The sequence below is a fragment of the Hemicordylus capensis genome, chromosome 13, assembly GCF_027244095.1.
Source record: "Hemicordylus capensis ecotype Gifberg chromosome 13, rHemCap1.1.pri, whole genome shotgun sequence".
Lineage (NCBI taxonomy): Eukaryota > Metazoa > Chordata > Lepidosauria > Squamata > Cordylidae > Hemicordylus > Hemicordylus capensis.
Window position 1 is genome coordinate 559,751 of NC_069669.1, and position 20,085 is coordinate 579,835.

The window sequence follows — 20,085 nt, forward strand, 5'->3', positions numbered from 1 at the left end:
CCCATTTTGCTGGAGGTGATCTCAGGAGCAGAGTGGGCATGTCCCTGCTGGGGTGCTTCCACTGCAAGCCCTGCTGCTGGAGCTCGTGGAGCTGTGCAAGAGCAGAGCCTTGTACCAAAGCTGTTGTGTTTGGTGATTTGAGGTTTTGTGCCTTTGAACTGTTAAAAATGCAGTTAAAAAAATAAGCATTTTTCTAGATTTTCTTAAATGTACTATTAAAATTAATTTAAGGGAAGAAAAAAACTTGTTTGTGGTTTTTGGTGGAGAGTTCTCTTTCTAGAAAGAACAATGATGCAACTTATTTCAGAAGCTCATCTTCTGGAAGTGAGGCCTGCCTGCCTGCAGAAGACAGAGGAGGGAGGTGGCCAGGATTTCAGTGCAGCTGCACTCACCTGTGGGCTGCTGCAGGTCCTCCCTCCCACAAGAAAGAAAATGCACCAGCAAAGACAAGTTCCTGCTCTTATTAACTTGGGGGTAGGAGGTTTTGTCCTTTAAACATTTGGAAAACATGCCCCCGTCTGCTTTCCCATCTGTCTCCCCCCTCCCCATTTATTCCCCCTTCAGATGGGGAGTATAGGCCCGCTTGGCAAGGGAAGGGCTGATCCCCACCCGCAGTCCTCCGAAGGCTGCCTTCCCTTTAAATCATGCCTGCTCAACTTTAGCCCCCCAGCTGTTTCTGGACTACAACTCCCATGATCCCTAGCTTCAGTGGACAATAGCCAAGGATTATGGGAGTTGTAGGACAACATCTGCGGCTGAAAAGCAGTGCTTTAACTCGCTGCAGTGAACCTTACACTCGGCGGCCTCCCCCGCCCCACTTCCCGCTGGTTTGTTTGTATTCATCCCAGCCCAGTTCAATGGCCCCAACGAGGGGCGCCAGGAGGCGACCGCCAGCGGCGCACCGCGCGCCACTCTAGCCGCGCCTCGGGCTAGGTCTATCCTGGGCGCCGAGGCCCGGCGGAGGCGGGGCTACGCATGCAGATTACCCCGGCCCGCCCCCAACGGCGCGGGGCCTTGTGGGCCGAGCATGCGCAGAGGCGCCCGCACGGGGTCACCATGGCGGCTCGTGTCCTCCTGCTCGCCTCCTCGGCCTGCGCCCGGCGCGGCTGCCGCCGCCTCCTCCACCTCGCCCCGCGGGGCCGCCCCCTCCTCCCTCCGCCGGGAGCAGCCAGCTTGGCGCCCGGGATTGCTCCCCTCCCGGGGCCCGCGAGGCTCGCGCCGCAGGTGAGGCAGGCAGGCGTCCATCCGGTGCAGCTGCGGGAGCCGGGGAGGGGGCGCGCCCAAGGAGGAGCCGCTGCCTCTGCTTCCCGGCGGCGACAGCAGCAGCAGCAGCTCGGGTGTCTCCCTCCTCTGTTCCTCCCGCGCTGCCTGCAGGCTGGCCGTGCTTCAGGTGCCTGACGAATGCCCGCCTGCAGTCAGCACAGCTCTACCTGACAAGTGGCTGTGCGCTGCCTAGGCAGCCAGTTCCTTCTGCTGCAGCAGCAGCAGCAGCAGCAATGGCAGTAAAGAGAAGGGAGCTTAAAACCCACTTTAAAAAAAAGTCCACCCCCCAAATGCTAAAGCCGAAAGAGCAGGAGGCTGGGAGCCCGTCTTGCTGGCGGGATGGACCTGTGAGGCAGCAGCCCGGGCAGGGCAGAGGCCCCTGGGGGGAAGCCCCGCACCTTGGACTGGGCACACACTCTGCCTTGATCCCGGGGGATCTCTCCTCCTCCTCCTCCTCTGCAGGCGTATTTCATTTTGGTCGGGTGCCCGGGTGTGCTCTCGGAGTGGCCTCCCTGCCTGTGCACATCCCCAGCAGTTTCCTGGCTGTTTCTCCTTCCAGGCTCCATCTCCAGGAGGACGCTGAACCTCTTCCTTCCTTGTGAGAGACTCTGCTCTGTTTCTCTTGCAGGCCACGGGGGCGCTCTTCCAGCTGTGGCGCCACTATGCAGACCTGCCACCACTGACCCTGGATGGCATCAAAGAGCGGGTCCTTTATGTCTTGAAACTGTACGATAAGATCGACCCAGAGAAGGTAAGTCAGCCTGGCTTTGACCCTCTTCTTTTTCTGGCATCGCGGGGGCTTGTGCAGTGAATGTGTTTTGCTCTGAAGCAAAGGGGCCTTCCGAAGGAGGCGTTTCCATCTTCCCAAGATGTGCCACCCATCAAAACAGGCCCCCTACTGTGGCTGCAGCAGGTGACGGGCACAGAAAGTCAAGGTCTCTGGCTTGGTCCATCTGGTCGGCATCCAAAGCAAAGAGGAATGGGAGTGAGCAGCCGCCGAGGGGGGGGGGAGGCTGTTGTGACAGCCATTGTGGGGTTCCCGTTAATGACTTTGCTGCTGAAGAACTGCAAATCGGGCACGCGGGGAGGTGGTGTGCTGTCTGCTGTGGGAGAGCGGTGCTGGCCAAACCTTGATGGCTCTGGAGTCCTGAGCATCCTCACCGTTGTCTACTGACCAGGAGCAGCTCACACTCCCGGGGTGGGGTGGGGGGGCCCCTGCCTCAGCTTCCGGGAGCTCCGTTGGCATCTTTCCCATAGGCAGCATGGCTCTCATTAGTGCCGGGGTGGGAGAGGAGGGAGCAAATCGAGCTCTGGGAAGCAGAGGCAGCTGCGCCTCCTTTGGCAACCTCTGGCTCATCGGGACAGGCCACCCCTGTGACGGACCTCCTTCCTTTCATGTCGGGAGGGTGATTTTGAACACTTCGTGGTATCTTTGCTTGCTTCGTGTCTTTCCAGCTCACAGCAGAGTCCCACTTCATGAAAGACCTGGGCTTGGACAGTCTAGACCAAGTGGAAATAATCATGGCTATGGAAGATGAATTCGGTAATGTAAATGTCCTGCCACTTTGGCCTGCCATGAAGTCTCCACACGTGTGTGTCTTCCCCCCTCTCTCTCCTAGGAGGTTTACACCTGAAAACTGCACCGGCATCTCCCCACTTCTCTCTCCTTCTGTGCGCGTCCTTACCAGGACCCGCTTAGTTTCCCCACGGTAGGGCTGCCCAGCTTTGACCCTCCAACTGTGCTTTTTGGGCTGGAGCTCCCTTCCTTCCTAGCCACAGTGGCCACTAATCGGAAGTTGTGCAGCCCGGCCCTACAGAAGAGTGTTTCCCAGAATCCTTTGTGCTTCGCATCGCAACAGTCGTTTTTTATAAGCTGGCTGCCCTAGTGGCCTGGAGCCTTTCGCTTAAGCCCCAGCCCCTTCCCTAGTAGTTCGAGGTGGGTTGGGTGGGTGGCGGCATCTCCTCAACCAGCAGTGACAGTCCTTTGTCTCTCTGTGTGTGGCTCCCCTCCCCACCCCAGGCACTCCCACAAATTCCCGCCCCGTCTCTTCCCCAGTGTTCTTGTTTACCTTTCAGGTAAAAGCCCTGCTAAGGGGACCTGCCTCGTTTTGGTTCTGGACTAAATGTGCCAAATCTCTTCCAGGCTTTGAAATTCCAGATGTGGAAGCAGAGAAGCTGATGTGTCCGCAAGAGATCGTAGACTACATTGCTGATAAGAATGACGTGTATGAATAAGTGTTTCTGCCAGGCTAAGTAAGTCGAGACTCCGGCCAGAAAGAGCGTGTGATAGACCAGTGGGGTGTGGGGAACTGCCTTGCGTAAGAACGTAAGAAGAGCCCTGCTGGATCAGGCCCAAGGAGGCCCATCTCGTCCAGCATCCCGTTTCACACAGGGGCCCTCCAGGGAGCCCCCAAGCAGGGAGGGGCTGAGGGCTTGCCGCCTCTCCTGCCCTTGCTCCCCTGCAACTGGTATTTAGCGGCATCTTGTTCGCTGCTTTGTGAACTTGGGTTGAAGAGCAGGATAGAAATACTCGTCGTCATCGTCGTCCCCTCTCTTCTGGGGGCCAGTTGGAGGAGGCAGCCCGGAACCAGATGGGCCAGTGCTCAAGTCGGTAGGAGGCTGCTTCCCTCCCTGAGCCATGTCGTGGGGCCTGCTGCCCTGGGCTTGTGGGGCTTGGTGGCCTGGCTGGGGGGCAGCTGCCGGGGTGGCCTTCTGGTCCCTTCCGTTCTGGGCTGCTGGGGTGAGGGGATGCAGTGCCACAGGGCTTCTCAAATGTGGGTCCTCACCAGCTGCAAGGGCCGCCGGCAGGGCGTGATGGGGACCGTAGCCCCACAGCCTTTGGGGAGCCATGTTTGAGAGCCTCTGCCACAGAGGGGCCTTTCCCCCCTGGGGGAGGGACCCCTCTTGGCCAGCTGCTTTCCTGCCTCTGAGCAAACTTACACAAGTTTGTTCTGCAAAGAAAAGGCAGGATATGCAGCCAAAGGAAAGCAGCGCTCCTCTGCAGCCGGGGCTGCTCGTGGCAATCTTCTCCGGCTCCGGCTCTCTTGGCATTGCTGGGTTCCTGGATGGCCCCTCACAGAGGATGGCTTTTCGCTCCCTTCCACAGGCAGTTCTGTTCTGCCCTGAGGGCTCCAATGATGACGTCAGCAGGAGGGGGGGCCCCTGGACAAGCAACCCCCCAGCGCCCTTCTGAATCACCATTCCTCTTGGATGAAGAGATCTCTTGGCTGCTGTATTTAAAGTTGTATAAATATGTGTTGGCCTTCACAATAAATCCTAATACCAATGTGGCTGTCTCCCGGGTGTCTTGTGGCAGTGAGCGTGAATTGTCTCCGTTGCTAAGCGAGGTCTGCTTTGGGATGGGAGACCCCGTGTGAGCGCTGCCTGATGGTCCCTTTAGGAGGTGGGTCATCGCTCAGCGGAAGAGCACCCCCAGGCCTGCAGAAGGTCCCAGGTGCCCTCCCTGACAGCCTCTCCCGGCAGCGCTGCGAGAGACTCCTGCCTGAAGCCTTGAAGAAGCCGCTGCCAGGCAGTGTGGAGGGTACTCGGCAAGCTGGACCAAGGTCTGGCTCAGAATAAGGTAGCCCCCGCCCCCCGCCCCCACCTTTGAATCCCTTTCCAAGTGGGGATTCGGGAGAGCAACTGTTCCTAGCCAGCCCGGCAGGCACAGCATCCCCCCAGGGCCTTCTGTTTCCTTTTAGACTGAGCCCTTGGGGGGCAGGAGACCCTCTTTCTTTATTCATTCGGTGGAAACTTCGGTCGAAAGGCAGCACTGAAGTCGCAGCAGCCCTCGAAGAATGCCGGCCTCTTCCTGGCCCGCTGGCTTGCAGGGCTCTGCCTTCCCAAGCCTGGGAGGAGAAATGGACCCGGGCCCCCGCCTGCCCTTCGCCCCGATGGCTTCTTGCTCCTGGGGGGAGAGAAGGGCACGCTGCGGCCTTGAAACGGGGAGGAGGGAGGGAGGGAGGGAGGCTAGCTAGTCCCCCTGAGCTGGGCTTCTCCAGCGCGAGCGCTGCTGCTTATGGGGCCAGCCCCGGAGCCCGTGGCGGGGGGGGGTGTGGGTGTGCGAGATGCATGGCCGCTTCCTGCTGGGCGCGGGAGGGCGAGTCCTTCGCACCGCCACGAGGCTCCAGCAAAGCGGGCAGGGAGGGAGGGAGGCGCCAGCCCACCCGCTCAGGCAGCCAGACTAGAGGGGCGGGCATCCGCGACAGCGGCGAGGGGCGCTCTGCACATGCTCAGAGAGCCGCGGGCGGGCCGTGCTCCGCATGCGCCTGGCTGGGGCCCGAGCCGTGCTGGTGCTGTGCGGACTAGAGAGGGGCTGCCTGCGGTGGGCGCCCTGCGCGGCGGGGGCCGCCACCACTTCGTCCTCCTCCTCCTCCTCTGCCCCTTCCCCGCCTGCCTGCCGCGCGCTGGCTGGCGGGTCTCGGTGGCGCACCGAGCGGAGGGAGCAGCTTCCTGGCGGCGGCGGCGGCGGCGGCGGCGCGCGTGGAAGGCGGCTCGGGAGGGAGCGCGGGCGGGCGGGCGAGCGAGCGAGCGTCGGTCCGTCCTCCGCGGCGGCGCAAGATGGGCAGCCGCCTCCTGCCGCTCCTGGCCCTGCTCGGCGCCGCAGGTAAGGTGCAGCCGCCCGGGGCGAGTCTCTCTGCTTGGGGCGCCTCCTCCGGCAAGGGCGCCCGCTGGCCTCGCTCGCCCGCCGCCGCCGCGGGGAGGCGCGCTCCTCCTCCTCCTCCTCGGCGGAAGGCCCGGGCTCTCTGCACAGGCTCAGAGGTGCCCTCCTCTCGGGGGACCCGGGGCGCTCTGCTGCCTCGGCCCGCCGGGCGGGAGTCCGTGGCAGAGGCGCCGCCGAGGGGCCTCCCAGCAGCAGCACGAAGGTGCCCCCGCCCAGGTGGAGGGGCAGCTCCTAGCCTGAATGCCGGGAGGAGGCGGCGGCGGCGGCGGCGAGGCGCTTTGGCCGCGGGCAGCAGCGAGCGAGCCCGGCTTGTGGCCTGAAGGGGGGGGGGGGCTTATTCGGGCGTGGGGGGGAGACAACTCGGAGGTCGGCGGGGGTGGGGGCGGCGGCGGCGGCAGCAGCACCCCCGGGCCGGCAGCGTCGCCGCAGAACGGCTCTGCTGGGTGATGGGGAAGACCTTTCGCTGCCATCCGAGAGAGCTGCTGCGGTCAGAGCAGGCGAGAGCAGCTGTGCATGGCGGGGAGGGTCAGTCCCCGACCACGACCCCCCCCCTTGCATGGCCCTTCCTGGGGGCCAGCAGTCCCCAGCATCCCCTCCGCCTACCGGGAGAGCGCAGTCAGGTAGCAGCTGGCACGCGGGGGAGGGCCACTGAGCTACCCAGCCAAGGGAGCTGCTGCCAGTCAGAGCAGGAGACGGTTGTGTGGATGAGCTGGCTGGGCCAAAAGGACACGTCCCCTTGCACAAACAGGTTGCTGTCGGAGTATGCAAGCTTCTGGGGCTCACAGAACTCTACACCAGTGAGAATCTGGAATGCCCTAACCCTAACCCAGCGGAGATGTATGCGCTGCTGATTGGCAAGTTAACCCGCACATATCCCTGACATGCTCCCAGCGTCCTGTGTAGCACACACAGGGCCTGGGAGCAGGTGATGAGGATTCTTCCATCCTCACCCCAGGGAGCAGGCCAAGCGGGCAATTTACAAGCCAAGAGGCAGGTGTGTGTGTGGGGGGGGGGGCAGCTAGGAGCAGACAACCCCACCGCCTTGCCGGGAGGCAGCATCCAGCCTCCCCTTCCACAGCTGCAGGTGCCCCCCCCCAGCAAGGTATCTCTTTCCCCGGCTTGACGTTGCTGCTGCTTCCTGCTGCAGAGGGCTGGGGGTGCAGCAGGGCCCCGGGGGGGCCCCTCCACAGCAGAAGTGGTGCCGCCAAGCCCTCCCTCTGCACACGCCCCCCCCGCCATTTGCGTCGAAATAGCAGCTCGTGCCCACAGAAAGCTCGTTGCCATGGCGATGCTGGGGTGGCAAGGCATCTGGTGCGCTGCCGCCGTTCCTGCCTGCTTTGGAGAATTAATTGGGCCTCTCTGGGATATGCTATGGCCGGCTGGGGGCTCTCTGGGGCCAGCTCGGGCCCTTTACCCCCCGCCTGGTGGCTAGGCTCTGGCCCCTAGAGAGGAGGGCCCGGAGGCACTTCCTCCCCTGCCCCTCATAATTTCTCTTCCCTTGAGCTTGTGGGCGTGGGGTGGTGGGGGGCAGGCTGATCAAACTCCGACCAGGGGTGGCGAAGAGGCCAGGAAACCAGGAAACCAGAGCAGGCCTGTTTGCAGACAGAGTTGACACTGGCGCTAGCAGGACTCCGTGTTAGAAACTGGCCTGGACATTCCGTCTCCCGCAAAGCCTCGGCTTCCTTTTGCATCCCGAGGAGGCCCTCTCTGGAAGAGAGCAGGAGCTTTGGACCCTGAGCAGAGTGCTGTGGTGAAGTGGCATTCCCAGAGGCCCCCCCTCTCCAGGGACCCCTTTCCCTGCACCGCTGGGTCACCCACATGGCTCCTTTGCCTGGATCCTCCTGGCTTGCCTGACCCTCCTGCGTGCGCAGCAGAGGCCTGGAATCGGCCCGATCCGCCTCATTGCAGCCCGCCTGCCCTGACCTCACCTGTCATGGCTTGGGAGGTGGGTGCAGAGTTCTTGCCGCCTTCCCCTCTGCACTTTAAACGTTTTTTTAAAAGCCCACCCCAAAATAAGTCAAAAAGGAGTAGAAATTGAGTCCCGGACAGGAGCAGAATGTCTCCCCCGGAAATTGGGACATCCCGCGTAATGCAAGGCAGTTGGCAACCCAAATAGGGAGGGCCCTGCAGCTGGCTGTTCCGCAGGGAATGCCAGCCTCCTCGCTGAACCCGGCCTGGTGCTGCCTGTGTGGGGGGTGGCCTGAGGGGTCATCTTCTTGCTTGTGACCCAAGAGAGAGCCCTGGGTGAGATCTGCACCCCAGATGCAGAGCCCAGCCCCGACCCCTGAGCTTCCTACCTGGCGGGGGGGGCTCCCCACTCCTCTCCTCCAGTCAGCTCATCACCGCCTTTGCTTCCCCACAACCACAGGGCTGGATTCTGCTGAGCAAGAGCCTGCCTCACCCGCTCCAGGCCCAAGCACCACCCTGATGCTCCAGAGCCTCTTGCCCAGCGGCGCCTGGAGTCCCGGGGCCAACGCTGGAGCTGCTGCGTCCCCCACCGTGCTGCCCCCAGGCACCTTGGTGGCCTCCTGGGGTCGGGAGGCGAGCCCGGGAGAAATGGCAAGTGGCGCTCCAGCCGGGCAACAAGGCCACGCTCCAGGAGCCGCTGGAGGGAGAACTCCGCTCCCCGTCCAGGAAGCCAGAAGCCCAGAGTATGCGGAGCCCCGCAGGGCTTCAGGGGCCCGCCTGCCCCCCCGCCCGGCAAGGGCCTCCATCGCCAGCGATGCCCACAGGCTTCCTGCCTCCAGTCCTCCAAAGGCTCCGCCCACACCACTTTCTGGCCTGGCCTTTCTTTCGGAGGAGTCCGCTAGCCCCCCTGGCCAGAGGGTCTCTGGGGGCTGGCAGGCCACGAGCCCCCCCACAGCAAGCAGCTGGACCGAGCGGGAGCCTGGGAGGGAGGCCATGGCGGGGGCTGCTGCAGCTGCAGCGAGTGAACGCCCCCCCCACGTGGCCACGGCTGAGGACGAGGAGGGGCCGGAGGGAACCAGCAGCCGGAGGGCCCTGGAGGGCGAGGCCAGCCCCCCCACCCCGGAGACCCCGGGGGTGCTTGTGGCTTCCACTTGGCGGCCAGTCAGGGGCCCGGCCAAGCCTCCTTCCCGGTGGGCAGGGCTCACCCCCCCTGAGACCGTGGGGCAGGAAGAGGATGATGTGGTCACCACTGCCATGCCGTGGGCACAGCGGCTGCCCCAGGAGCAGAGCACTGGCCGCCCGTGGCTGGCTGGGACGGAGGCACTCCCTCAGCAGGCCGTGGGCAGCCAGGCCTGGGCGGAACCGGAGAGGGTGGCAGGCCTCCTCCTCCGAGAGGCCACGGAGCCGGTGGCAGGACCCTTTCCCTCTGGCACGGCCCTGCCACCCCCCCCAGCGGCCAGCACGGGTTCGAATTGCCCGGTGGCGATCACAGAGGAGGGCCTCACGGCGGGCAGCTTTGGTGGGAGCCCAGCAGCCACCTCGGAGCCCAGGACCACGGCAGCATTAGGGCCCGGCAGCACCAGAGCCCCTCGGGAAGCCCAGCCTCCAGCCGACGGAGCCTCGTCTTCTGCAAAGAGACCCAGCCTGGACCCAGAGACGGCCGGAGGGACACCTGCCTCCTCCTCCTCCTCCGGGGCGGCTCTGCGCCTGGCGGGCTCCCCCCCAGCGAATGCCCCCTCTGCCCGCAGCCCAGCCCCGGGGCTTCGTTTGCGGACGCTGCCCGTGAGGCCAGGTTGGCTGCCTGCAGGCTCCTCCTCTCAAGGAAGCCAAACCCTGGGCACGGCGCAGCAGCAGCAGCAGCCTACTGTCAGCAGGGCCCCCTTTCGGAGTCCCCCAGGCCCTCTCCCACCTTGGGGCCCAGTGGAGCTCTGGGGCAGCCCCACAGGAGAGAAGCAGGAGTCTGGGGCCGCCCCCGAGAAGCCCTCCCAACCCCCCAGCCCGTGGTCCGTCACGGAGGGCGGCCCTGGGCTGGCCCATCTCCCACCCTGGCGGGCAGCACGTGTGGGTCCCTCTCCCAGCGCAGCCAGTCCGGCAGAGAGCGTGTGGGTCCCGGCAGAGAGTGCCCCCACTCATCTCCCCAGCAACCAGGCAGCAGGGGAGGGCCCCCCCACAGATGCCCCCCCTGGTCGGGCTGGCCAGTCGGCCGCAGGGGAGGGGGGCTTGGGGAGCCCCGCCCCCCCGACGGCAGAGCCCCCCGTGAGCAGGCAGTCCGGAAGGGGCCTTGGCAGCCGCCAGGATCCCGGCCCGAGAGAGTCCCCAGCAGGCTCGGCGGCTGCTGGGGTCGCCACGGAAGGGGCCGCGTTGAATCCTGCTCGCTCCGAGGGTCCCGAGTTGCTGCCCACCAGGACGGCTCCTGCCTCCAGCTTGGCCTCTGCAGGAGCTGCCCCCCCCAGGGCCACTGCAGCAGCAGCAGCAGTGCCCGGTTGGCTGCCAGTCACCCAGCCGGTGGGGGCCCCCACGGCCAGGACTTGGGAGCGGCGGTGGGGAAGGCCTCCCCGCCTCCCCACGGAAAGCCCTGCGCGGGGGGCCACCCCTTCCCCACCCAGCCGGGGGCCCCTGGAGACCACGGCCACCTCAGGGCCCCGAGGAAGCAGCTGGCACACCTGGCCGCCCGTGCCAGGCCCCGCAGCAGGAAGCGTCGGCCGGGGTGACCCTCCCGTGGCCAGCACCTGGCTCTTGGCCGCTGTGCCGGAGGAGGCCGCCACCCAGCCCGGGCCCAAGGAGGGCCGCCCCAGGGCCCAGCAAGTCTTTGTGGTGGAGAACCAGCTGCCCCTCCTCAAAGGTCAGTCGGGCAGGGGGGCCGGGGGAGGGGGGGCTGGCTGGTGGGGGGAGGCCAAGGCCGCAGGTTGGGGGCGTTCAGGGTAAGCCTGAAAGAAATGCAGACTGGCCTCCCCGCTGCAAGGGGGCCCGCTTTGTCCCTTGGCAAGAAGGGGGCTCCCAGGCAAGCCCCCCCCCAGCCTTGCTGGGTAGGAAGCAGAAGGAAAGAGATTCTGCTTGGCCCGGGATCGATTGCTCGGGGCCGGAGTCCCCACTAGTGGCTTCTCCTCAGGAGGAGGCGCAGCTGCCTCTGCTCCCCGGCAGCAGCGGGGCTGGCTTTGAAAAGTGCCGGCCCTCTGGCAAGCGTCCCGAGTCCTTGGGCTGCGGGCCTGGAGGGGGCCCAACGGCCTTTGCGCCTGCCAGCAGAACTCCCTGCTGCATCACCAGGTCTGAACTCGCACACGCAGGAAGCACGTTGGGAAGCAGCAGATGGGCTGCCGGGTCATCTGGGTGCCCTGGCGGGGGGGGGGGGGGGCTTGTGTGGAAGCCACAGAGGGTGCCATGAGAAGCGCCAGGGGGCTCCAGGGGCTGCTGTGCTTGGTGTGCCGTGGGGCTCTCTGGCTGGGCCTTGGGGCGTCCCACGTGGCTGCAGCTGGCCTGGCCGCCTCCTCGGCCTGTCCTCTGCCCTGCTGGGTGGTTGGGCCAGCTGCCCCCACCTGGCGAAGGTAACGCTCCCCCCCCCCCCCGGGCTGGGCCTTGGGGCTTCTTTCTCCTCCCCTCAGCTGCTTTCCTGCATATCCCTTGCGAGCTGGCCCTGGCCCTGGCGTTCCCCAGAAGCTTCCAGGATCCCCGCTCGCCTGAGTACCAGGGCCTCGTGCTTGGCATCAACGAGACGGTGAGTCGCTCGCGGCGGGGCTGGCATTGCAGCGCCTGGTCTTCCTCGGCTGCCAGAGTCCGCGGCCTCCCCTTGGGCAAAGGAGGCTCAGCCACGCAGGGCAAGCACTGCTTGCATTCGGCCGGTGGACTGGCTGACTCCTCCACCTGGCGGGCACTTGGGCACCCGGGGAGGACCTTCCAAGGGAGGCAGAGCCTGTGGCTGCGGCGGGGGGGTGGGTGGGAGCCACATCTCCTTGCTCACCGGCTGGGCTCCCTGGACACTCAGCTGGGGGCTGCAATCCAAGCGGCTGCCACCACCACCGCCATTTGTCAAGTTCACTTTGTTGAATAAACCCGAGCCAGATTCAAGTTGGCTGCCTTCTGCTTGTTGGGCAAGCGTTCCCCTGCTGCGCCACTTAAGAGCACACGTGGGGATATGCTGGAGGTTTGTCTCCGTATTGCAGGAAGGCCTTGGCCAGAGCAGACTGTGGGCGGTCAGGAGGGGGGGCTGCTTCTGCTTCCCGGAGCCCCCCCCCCTCACCGCCATGGAAAGTGTGCCCAGCAGAGCAGCGTCAGCCTCCGGTTCCAGGGCATCTCACGTTTCCTCTCTTGCCTCTCCAGGTCGCCCCCCTCTTTGCTTCTCTGCCTGGATTCCAGCGCCTGGAAGTGAAGAGCATCCGGTATCTGTGCTGCCTGTCTTGTTGGGTTTCTAGCCTGCCATGTCCCTGGGCTTGGGGAGGGTTAGGATGCTGGGACAAAAAACCAGGATGAATATCAAAATGCAACTTGGCCCCTCCTCAAATGCTGGCTCATTGGAGGTTTGGAGTCGTCGTCCCCAGTGGCATGGAGTTCCACAGATATGAGGCAGCCACTACAGAGGGGGGCCTCTCTATGGGTTGCACGGAAGGGCTGTCCAGAGGGCTGCTCTCAAGGGTCACAGGCCTCTGTGCCTTGTGGAGCTCAAACCGTGTATGGCACGAAGAGGCCACATGTCCCAAATCCACTCAAGCTGGCCTCCAGAGTGTCCGGCCGTTGGCTCCCCGCTGCGGCAGGGGCAGCGCTTCCGGGCTCGGCCTGGGGGCCCTCCCTGCTTGGCACACACCCCCCCCCCCCGTGGAAAGCTCCCCGCCTGCCCTCCTGCGGCTGGCTCTCACCCTGCCCTCCTTCCTTCCTTCCGCAGGCCGGGCAGCAGCGTGGTGGTGGTGGTGGTGGGCTTTGACGCCCTCTTCCTGGCAGAGACGGCGGGCTCCTGGCTGGCTCTGAACCAGTCGTGGCTGTCGGAGCGTCTGCCACCAGGGCGGCGGGTGGCCAACGGGAGGGTGCTGCGCAGCGCCATCCTGGGTGAGGGGCCTGCAGGCGTGAGCACGGCCGGCTCTTGGGGCTGGGCCTGTGAGCAGAGGCCGGGGGGGGCTGGGGGGGGGGGCGGGGGGGGCTCTGCTGCAGGCCCCGCCAGCTCCTCAAGGGCCTCGCCCCAGTGGGGGGGGGGTGCTCGGTGCAGTCCCCAGCTGGGGGCATTCCAGGGGGGGCGGCCCCCCACGTGGACAGAGGAGGCATCCGCTGCATGCACTGGGAATAGTGAGCCAGTGGTGGGGGGGGGCACTGCAGCAGAGGAAGGGGCTCGGGGGGGGCGGGGAGCAGCCCCCCTGGGGCGCCTTGGTGTTCACCCTCGGCGCGCCGTCTGCCTCCCCACAGAGAGGCCCCTGGACCTGTGCGCCCTCCTCTTCTCCTGCCAGGCGGGCTACGAGTGTGTTGCTGGGGAGGGGGCCCCAGCCGTCTGCACCTCCCTGTGCCACCGGGACTACTGCCAGAACCAGGGCATCTGCACCCACCGGGCCAACCACACCCCCGTCTGCCAGTGAGTGCCGGGCCGGGGGCGGGGCGGGGCGGGGGGCACGGTTGCCACCCCCCAGGCGCCTGCTGGAGGGCTCTGCCCCCTTGCTTCTCCCCCCAGGTGCCCTGTGGGCAGCGACTTCTGGTTCCTGGGCGTGCGCTGCGGCTACAAAGTGACCCAGCAGGGCCTGCTGGGGGTGGCGTGCGGCCTGCTGCTGAGCCTGCTGGGGGTTGGGGCGGCCATCGCCAGCCTGGTGGTCCGCAGGGTCCGGATGCTGCTGATGGAGGCCAGGGCAGACCAGACCAAGAGCAGGTGAGGAGCCTGTCCGGAGGCGCTGGGGGGGGGCGCCTCCCTCCTGCCCTGCCCGAGACCCAGCCGGGCCCCCGCCTGCAGGCAGCAGGGCGGGAGGGGGAGCCCCTGCCCACCCCCAAATGCCCCCACCCCACCCCCAGCTGCTCAGAGGCCGCGGCACCTCTTTGGGTGCTCCTCCCCGGCCTCTTAGGATGACCCCCTACGAGGAGGAGGAGGAGGAGGACTGAAATGAGTGGCAGAAGGTGCCCTTGCAGCAGGGGGTGATGGGGGCTGTAGTCCCACAGCCACAGCTTGGCAGCCCCTGGGATCTTGGCTAGGGGCTGGGTCTCTGGTCTCCATGCCCAAGTGCAAGCTGGTCATCACCCAGCATCCCTGGCGGAGGGGAGCGGGGCCTGCTGCTGCCCCCCCCCAGTGCTGGGCTCTGGGGCCAGGGCCGTGCCTCCCCCACCCGCATGCCTGCACTCTGGCCTTGAATCGGGTGTGGGGCTGGGCTGGGGGCCAGGTTTCCTCCCGGCAGGGCAGCGCTGGCTGTTGGCCGACTGCCAGAGGAAATCTGGGTGGGGTGGAGCGTGTCGCTGAGCAGGGTGGGGTGTGCCTGCAGGGAAAGGCTTGTGGGTGCCCTTTTGCTGCTCCCATCGCGTTGGGAGCCCAGAGCTTGGCAGGACGTGTGTTGATCCAGCTTCGTTCGGCAGCTCTGGCTCGTGTGTCTCTCTGCCCGGCACGGGGTCCCCTTGTCTCCTGGCTTTGACGGGGTGGGTGTGACTGGCCCAGCTCGGGCTTCTTTCCATCCCAAAGAGCAGCTGTGGGGCCCCCAGTCTGAGCCAACGTCCCTTTCAACTCTGCCGGGGAAACCCTTCCGGGTGCTCAGCAGGGGCTGGTCCTCAGGAGCCCCCGGGAGGCACGGCTGCCTCTGGCTGGTGGCAGCAGCTGCTCAGGGGGCTCCTCCCTCCCTCCCTCCCCTGTGCAGCTCTACCTGAGGGATGGCCAGCCTGCAGACAGCAGGGCTCTTGGCTGGTGCGGGAAAGAGGGGAGCCACCCGAGCTGCTGGCGGGGAGCAGAGAGAGCTGCGCCTCCGCTGGGGCCCGGCTGGCTGGTGAGCAGCAGCCACGCCTGCCCAGCCGGGCTCCCTTGGCAAGGAAGCCTTGACGCTCAGCTCCCCCCGCCCGCCGCACAAAGGCCCCCTGCCTTGGCGTGCAGGGCCCTCCGCTCCGTGCCTGAGCCCGGCCGGTCCTCCCCTCCAGCTACCGGCGCTTCTGTCGGCTGGACGACGTGTCCGCGCATTACTGGTCTGAGCCGTGGCTGGCGGCAGCCAGCAATTTGGACAACCCAGCCTTCAGCAACTCGGAGGAGCTGCTCCACCTGCAGATCTTGGACACCGCCTGCTGCAGCTGCCAGGACTGTGTGGCCACCCAGAGCTGCTGCAAACAGCCGCAGGGCGGCAGCCCCCGCCCGGGTGTGGCCGGCCGGCCCAGGTGAGCCGGGTGGAGGAAGGGCCTGTTGGGTGCACAGACCGGCCCCTGGGAGGGAGGGAGGGAGGGAGGGGCCGGGGCCAAGGTGCTCATGGCTGGGGCGGGGGCCCAGGCCAGGGCCGGCTTGGCCTGCTGGCCACCTCCTACCCCATTGGGCGGTCTAGCCCAAGACGCTTCCCCTGCCCGAGGGGCTTGTGACGAGAGCTGGCCGGGAGTCCACCTTGGCCAAGGGCTGCAATGCCCTGCAGCCCACCACAGCCTTTGCGTGCGGCCCCCGGGCTCTGGGCCTGCCACTCGATCGCGCCTGCTCGATGCTTCAAAATAACACCAGCCCAGAAGGCACCTGGGATGGAGTGGCGGAAAGGGGGAGCAGCCGCCACCATTTGTCTTAACAAGCTGGGGGGTGGGGGTGGGGCCTCTGCTTCCGGGCAGCGGTTGGGGTTGCTTCTCTCCCTCCCCGCCCGAGAGCTGCACTGCCTGCAGGCTGGCTGTTCATCAGGTAGAGCTGGGCACGTAACAGCCTGACAGGATAATGCATGGCAGGGGTAGGCCCCGGGCAGCTCCAGCGTGCCGGCTAAGCTCAGAGTCGGGCCAGAGCCAGGCAGGCGCTTGTCTGGGGGCCAAGGAAAGTGTTTCCAAGCAGAGAACCATCTCCAGGAGCCGCTCGGGAAGCACATTCGAAAGCCGCCTCAGCCAACAGAGATCCGCTGGTGCTGGGCTTCCGCCCAGAAGTTGCAGAGTGGCCGAGCTTGAGCCTCTCCGCAGGCAGCGGTGCTGCCTTTCCCCTCCGCTTGCTGGCTCCCTGCTCCCCCCCCCCCCCGGAGCGTGCATACTAGGCAGGGGGCGCTGCGGGTGCCCAGCTCCGGCCCCCTGCCCCCAATGCTTGCTCTTGCTCTCCAGCTTGCGCTCCAACTGGGACATGAGCTCCAACAGTGTGAACGACCCGATGATCGACTCCGGGAAGGCCAGCGAGGTCTCCGTCTCCAGCTGGCCCATGGAGCCCATCCAGTGGAGCCCCTTCCCTGCTCTCCAGACGCTCTCCAGGCAGCAAGCGGTAAGGCAAGTGGGAAGAGCCTTGCTCAGGGTTCAAAAGCAGGCCCTCCTTCCTTGAGCGGGAGGCGGCACCCACCGCCAGGTCTTGTCCAGGACCCTCACAGGCCCCCCCGGGCATAAAAGCACAGCCCCAATCCCAGCACTGGCGGGTGCAGTTATGTGCCTCCCTGAGGTCCCGCTCGGTTCTCCATGAAGCCAGGCCGGTATGGCGGCACCATCCACCTCCTGCAGAGTTTGCGCCCAGGGATGGGCACTGTTGGCTTGGCTGCCACAATTTACGGGTTGTAGCTCAACCACCACGAGGGAGGCAAGGCTGCCCCCCCTTTTCCCAGCCCAAGGAGAGAGCTGAACTGGGGAACTCCGTCTTGCAGCAGAGAGCATGAATCGTCTGGCTCCCCTGGGGGTGGGGTGGGGGAAGGGGCCATGGCTCCGAGGTGGAGCATCTGTGCTGCAGGTTGACTCTCTGGGCGGGGAGGGACGCCTGCCTGAAACCTGGCAGCACTGCTGCCCCTCCGTGCAGACCAGGGCTGTGCAACTTGGGCCCTGCTGCGGTGGGGTGGCTGGGACGGAGGGAGCTGGAGGCCAAGTACAGTGGTGCAGACCAGCCTCTGCTCCTATGGGGGACAGCTCAGCCTTTGCAATGGGAAGGGAAGCCCCCCACCTGTCCTTCCCCCCCCACCTCTGCATGGTGCTTCCCCATTAAGGGCAGGGCATTTCCCCTTGCTTCTGGGAGGCGAGATCCTTTGGGCAGTCCCCGTGCACAGAGGATGCAGGCCTTTCCTCGCTCTCTCCCCCAGCACAAGCCGCAGAGGCCTCACTCCTACTGTGAGGGCATGGAACTGGTCAACCTGGAGCGAAGCTGGACCGCTTAGGCTCTGCTTTCCCACAGAGACTCAGACACGAGGGCTGTCAAGTGTTTGAAAACCAACCACATTTTATTTCCAACAAGCAGCTCAGAGACAGAGCTGCCTACTCTTGAACAGTACAATCAAGTGGATCCGCCGCGCAGGGGTCTCGCTGTCAGTTCTACTCAATGCAAAGTCCTGAGGCTCCACCGTCGGCCGACCTTCTGGGGAGAGCTTTGGTTTGGTGTCAGACAGTGGAACTTCCACAGTAGTAGGGAGAGGCGAGTCTTGGAGGAACACAGTGCTGGCAGCCCCACGGCAAGGAGCCCGGCCAGTTGGCAAAGGGACAGTGGACTGGACAAGCTCAGCTGAAGGAGCACCTCGGAAGGAAGGAAGGAAGGAAGGAGGCCGGCCGGCCGGGAGTAGCTGCAGCAGAGGCACCCAGGGCCAGAGCCTTGCCCCACATTAAACCTTTCCCCAGACCCTCCTCTGTTTGCAAGCATCCTTTTGAGAGGGGGGTGGGGGCGGGAGCGGCCTGGGCCAGTCCTCCTGACCTCCCCGTACAACCCACTGTGCGCTTGCTGCTTAGGGAGGGATGTCACAGACTAAGACGGCTCTGCGCTAAGCAGCCCAAAGTGTCGTGATTTATTAATATCCAGAGAAACGTCATAATTCGAACACAACCCACCTGTACACTTTACAATCACACTCTATTTGTAAACAGTTAAAAAGCCACCGGTGACTTTTGCATCTTCAGACACAACAGTTAGAATCAAGGCAATGAAATGAGCGCATCTTTCAGCACAGTTAAAATGTATTTTTTATCCTTGTTTAGTCTTTCATCCTTCAACTAAACAAGCATCAGGCAATAATACTACCATTTGTGGCAAAAAGGAGAGAGGAAGATGATTTAACACTTTCACAAGAAAAGTATTTGCAAGAACTTTAAACATTTAAAATTTTTACAACAAAACTCTGTAAGCCCAAATACCTTGGTTACAGTCTGCATAGTTACTTCAGCTTTAAGGTTAAACGTTGGACATGGGCATGAGAGCGAGGAGAACAAAGGGGGTGGGGGGGGAGGGGGGCCTTGACAAGTATGGGGGGGGAAAACTAGCGATTAAGAGCAAAGCCCCCCCTTTCCCACCCCGCACTATTAAAAAGACAGCATCAGAAAGCAGAATGTCAAACTCCAGCAATTTGAAGCTATTTTTGGCAGAAGGAGGTTTTACAGAGCAAGTAGTAATCAGTGCTAAAAGTTAAATTTTCCTATAAGAAATGACTACAAGGAGTTGTACTGGGGACCTTCGTTTTCCTGAGAGCCATGCTCTTCCATTGAGGAGGTGGGAATAGAAAACACAAACGGAGCATGGCCAACACTGCTCGTTATTCCCAGAGATAGAAAGCATCTTATCATCCGCACTTTTTTTTTTGTTTTTTTAAAAAATATTTTTAAGTGATGGAAGAGTAAACATTGTTTTTCAAATAAACAAAGCAACATTTCTGTAAACAAGGCAGTGCCCCAATACAGGAGCCCCCCCCAAATTAAAAAAACCAACCAACCAAAAGCCTATTGAAAGTGCAGGACCTGGCCCGGGCTAGCAGGCGAGGTTGCAGGTCACAGTTTCAGAAACTGCAGAGCTCCACTCTTTAGTTTAATTCATCCCGAGCAAACAGGTGCAACAGTCTTTTCGTTTGGCCTCCTCGGTTCGTCTCATCACTCGATTGTTTGCTGCCGCAGGGTGGCTGCACAGCGGCAAACCATTGCTCCAGGCAGAGCGGGCACACCCTGGCCCAAGGCACCCAGCGGCTGCCCTCCCGGAGACACGACCCGTCCGCTCCTGCCCCGGTCCCTGCCGTGAATATTGCCGGGCAGGGAGAAAGGCCGAGTCTGTGCAAAGCTAAACAAGCTCAAACTCCAACATTATCAGCAAGTCGCAGAAACAAAAAACAAAAAAGCACCAACACACACACACGCGCACGCGCACACACACACGATGAAACACACAAAAGCAAGCTGACTCTATGTAGTTCTTTTGTTTTCTTAAAACTATGTATAAGCACTATCTGGAAGTGTAAATCTATAACTTTTTTCACATTATAATATTGGCCTGCATGATTCAAGTATTCAAACTGGTATGTTTTGGGCTAAAACAAAGTGGGGAAAATGTGCACGAAGTAACCATTTCCACAGGTGACCCCTGAAGGCTGCAAGAGGGGCGGGGCGGGGCGGAGCAGGACGGGAATCCAAACTTAGTGCTGCTTTGAGGTCACAGTTTTGTTTACTGAAAAAAGGAGAGGGGGCTACATGGACTCCCCCCCTGCCCCAAGATGGTCAACGGAGAGGAAGGCGTTGAGTGGGGATGGGCTGCCCAGGCCCCGGGGGTTGCTGCCGCCGCCACCACCGCCACCGCCGCCCAGGGAGCCCCACAGGCTGCTGGAATAGTTGGGGCTCCCCCACAGGGACATGGCGTGGAGGTCCCCCACATTGCTGGCTCCGGACAGCCCAGTGCCACTCCAGTGATGGTTCAGGTCGTTGCGGTTGGAGAAGGCGTGGGAGCTGTCCACGGAGCCCAGGCGGCTCTGGCTGCTGCCCAGGGACTGCCAGGCAGGGGAGGGGCTCAGAGACTGGCCTTGTGCAAAGAAGCGGCTGATCTCCTCTTCACTGGCAAACTCGGCAAGGATGGTCGTGTTCCCGAGGACGCACCTGGAACACAGGGACAGAGGGAGCTGCCACCTACCGAGTCCGACCCTGGGTCCATCTCGCTCAGTATTGTCTACCCAGACTGGCAGCAGCTTCTCCCAGGTTGGAGGCAGGAGTCTCTCTCAGCCCTTATCTTGGAGATGCTGCCAGGGAGGGGACTGGGAACCTTCTGCTCCATCCCCTGAGGGAGGGAATCTCTTCCAGTGCTGCTCACACTTCTAGTCTCCCATTTGTATGCTTAGCTAAGGGGACCAGTCATGCTGGCTACCACAGGACCCCAGCTCTCCTCTCCAGAGAGAGGCCCAACAGGCAGGAGGACCCCACGGAGGGTCCCGGGAGCCTGT

The 20,085-nt window shown here is 63.6% G+C and overlaps 3 protein-coding genes across 8 annotated transcripts in view; 2 read left to right on the forward strand and 1 right to left on the reverse strand.

The window, feature by feature from the left end:
* Positions 1–960: 960 nt before the first annotated feature.
* Positions 961–4,549, forward strand: NDUFAB1 (NADH:ubiquinone oxidoreductase subunit AB1). The gene is made up of 5 exons (XM_053275755.1): positions 961–1,224; positions 1,892–2,014; positions 2,719–2,806; positions 3,407–3,516; positions 4,370–4,549. Exons 1-4 carry the CDS (start codon positions 976–978, stop codon positions 3,496–3,498), a joined length of 552 nt encoding a protein of 183 aa, XP_053131730.1. The 5' UTR covers positions 961–975; the 3' UTR covers positions 3,499–3,516; positions 4,370–4,549.
* Positions 4,550–5,502: 953 nt separating this feature from the next.
* On the forward strand, positions 5,503–19,156 carry LOC128336477 (basic proline-rich protein-like). Its single transcript, XM_053276187.1, has 10 exons — positions 5,503–5,869; positions 8,295–10,676; positions 11,434–11,546; positions 12,149–12,207; positions 12,708–12,868; positions 13,220–13,382; positions 13,479–13,670; positions 14,912–15,142; positions 16,040–16,193; positions 16,990–19,156. Exons 1-10 carry the CDS (start codon positions 5,824–5,826, stop codon positions 17,062–17,064), a joined length of 3,576 nt encoding a protein of 1,191 aa, XP_053132162.1. The 5' UTR covers positions 5,503–5,823; the 3' UTR covers positions 17,065–19,156.
* The window catches only part of TNRC6A (trinucleotide repeat containing adaptor 6A), a 40,932-nt gene continuing 37,950 nt past the window's right edge, over positions 17,104–20,085 (reverse strand). For all 6 annotated transcript variants that reach the window (XM_053276185.1, XM_053276186.1, XM_053276182.1 and 3 more), the window contains one exon: positions 17,104–19,744. In XM_053276185.1, the coding sequence (XP_053132160.1) occupies positions 19,342–19,744 (403 nt within the window). In that variant the 3' untranslated portion in view covers positions 17,104–19,341. The remainder of the gene's footprint in view (positions 19,745–20,085) is intronic.